Source organism: Sceloporus undulatus, unplaced genomic scaffold (assembly GCF_019175285.1).
Source record: "Sceloporus undulatus isolate JIND9_A2432 ecotype Alabama unplaced genomic scaffold, SceUnd_v1.1 scaffold_6155, whole genome shotgun sequence".
Taxonomy (NCBI): domain Eukaryota; kingdom Metazoa; phylum Chordata; class Lepidosauria; order Squamata; family Phrynosomatidae; genus Sceloporus; species Sceloporus undulatus.
The window spans coordinates 784-3,210 of record NW_024809074.1 but is presented as its reverse complement, the minus strand read 5'-3'; the positions used below and the strand labels follow the sequence as shown (position 1 = coordinate 3,210).

Sequence of the window (2,427 nt, the reverse complement as noted above, 5' to 3'; positions counted from 1 at the left end):
TCCCCGACCGAAGTAGAATAACAGACCCTCTTAGGGGTGCCCTATAGATATGGCCTTGCTGAGAGGGTCACTCAGATGGGTTATCCTGCATTTTCCCCACCACCTCCATTTCCTGTAAACAATTTGTTCTTTTTGTTTTTTTACTTGTCAAGGTTAAGGGAGCTTTCTGATATTGCCAAGATGCAAGTTACTGCTTTGGAGAATCGGCAACAATCCAGAGAGAAAGAGGTAGAATCACTTAGAATGCAGATTTTGGACTATCAGGTATGGAACTCAACGATTTCACTGAGAAAGTTAATGACCCAGTTTTTTATAGATGTATTAGAACTCCTCTGAGAATTTTTGTTTATTTGTTCCATCTTGTTTGTTGTTTAGACACAATCGGATGAAAAAACACTTATTGCAAAATTGCATCAACATGTCGTGGCTCTTCAGATTAGTGAGGCTACTGCAGTATCCAAGTTAGAGTCAGCAATATCAAAACTTCAGAAGATGGAGATTGTAAATATGCGCCTGGAGCAAAAATTGGATGATAAGGAACAAGCGTTATATTATGCACGGCTTGAAGGGAGAAACAGAGCCAAGCACCTTCGCCAGACTGTGCAGTCACTGCGGAGGCAATTTAGTGGTGCCTTGCCCCTGGCCCAACAGGAGAAATTCTCCAAGACTATGATTCAGCTTCAGAATGACAAACTGAAAATGTTGGATGATATCCAGCATGCTCAACAAGAGCGTCGAAATGCAGAGAAGAGAACACTAGAGTTGGAAATGAAATTAAAAGGATTAGAAGAACTACTAGCCACATTAAAAGATACAAGAGGAGCGCAAAAGGTGTGAGATATTAACAATTTCATGTGACAGCTTTGAGAAGTGTTTAGTCCTCCATAGCCCCTGTATCAGACTGAATTTGCCACTTGTGTTGATTTATTAATGCTTCTCTGTGCTGTGATGGATTCTGGCTCAGTCTGATTTTTAACCTAAAATATTAACAACAGTTTACATTTCAGAGGTGCTGTAATGCACTCTCTCTTAAAACAGACTTCAACTTTTAATAAGAAAATAACACTGGTGATTTGTTAATGCTTCTGTGTTAGGACAATATGAATTGTAAGCATAAAAATGGATAACATTGCAAGATGGTTGAACTCGCCCCCCCCCAATCAGCTCAAGCCCCAGGGCTTGCCTTTTCTTCTCATGAACAGGCTGTTTTCTATGAAGAATGCTCTTGTAAGCCCCAGTTAATCTCCTTAAGTGTCTCACTTTTTTTGTTTTGTTTTATCTGCCATGTTTTGCTACTTTACCTATAAATTACTGTGGAGGTTTGACTAGTTGTAGTTTATTGTCAGGTCATTGAGTGGCATATGAAAATTGAAGAGCTTCGTCTTCAGGAACTCAAGCTGAACCGAGAACTAGCCACAAAAAAGGAAGAGATCAAATATTTGAACAGTATTCTTTCTGAATATGAGCGTACAATCAGTAACCTGGAAGAAGAAGTTGTGCAGCAGAACAAGGTACAAAAACAAAAACAGATGGTGTTGCACTACCAGGTTTAAAGCTTTTAAAATGTAATTTTAGAAGTACTTCAGATAATATTGCAGTTCAGGCCTTACTACATTTTTGGTGATAAAATTAAACATGTTTCATCTGTGGTATATTTATATTGATCTCAAGTACTTTTAAGCAAAAAAATCTTAATAATTTTTTCCAATCTTATAGTTCCACGAGGAGCGGCAGATGGCCTGGGATCAAAGAGAAGTAGAATTAGAACGCCAGCTAGACATATATGACCATCAGCAAAGAGACCTGTTAAGTACAGCTCACAAGGTACTTATGTCTGTTTAGTTTCAGTTGGATGAGTGCTTGTATTGAAGGTAGTCATCAAAAAGTTGCAGCCATTCTGTTGTTGTTTTTTCTATTTTACAGTTGGATGAAACTACAGGATCATTTCCAGATCCTAGCTTATCACTTCCACATCAGCTTGAGCAAGCTATAAGAAAAGTTAGAGAACATGTTCGAACAATCCTGGAAATGCAGGTCACTTGCAAATCCTTAGAAGAGGTAACTGAATTGGTTATATAAAAGAGTATAGATAATATTTCAAGATGGCATAGAGTATTTCATTAATTACTAGTGTCCAGGTCCCTGTTCATATTGATAACTTCCTTTCTATCTTGTATTGTAAAACATAAATAGTTTTCTAGCTCAAGGTATTATACTTGTGAAGATTTGCAATGGTTGAAACTATTTCTCCAACTTAATTCTTATGTTTTCTTAGGTGAAATAGAGAAGGAAGATTCTGCTAATAAAATGTAAATGTAAAGATATTTGTGGTTGCATTTCTTAATGCAAGCAATTATATAAGCTTTCTGATTAATATTAACTAGTAAAATTGTTAAATCAGGTTTAACTCTCTTGTGAATTTAAGTC

At 36.8% G+C, this 2,427-nt stretch overlaps 1 protein-coding gene across 1 annotated transcript; it reads left to right on the top strand.

Annotated features, from left to right (window-relative positions):
* Nucleotides 1–152: 152 nt before the first annotated feature.
* On the top strand, nt 153–2,070 carry LOC121918216 (centrosomal protein of 290 kDa-like; the record flags this gene model as incomplete). The annotated part of the gene is made up of 5 exons (XM_042444303.1): nt 153–264; nt 376–831; nt 1,347–1,511; nt 1,717–1,824; nt 1,924–2,070. Coding segments are annotated over 5 exons (988 nt in total), but the record flags the coding sequence as incomplete, so codon positions are not given.
* Nucleotides 2,071–2,427: the final 357 nt, after the last annotated feature.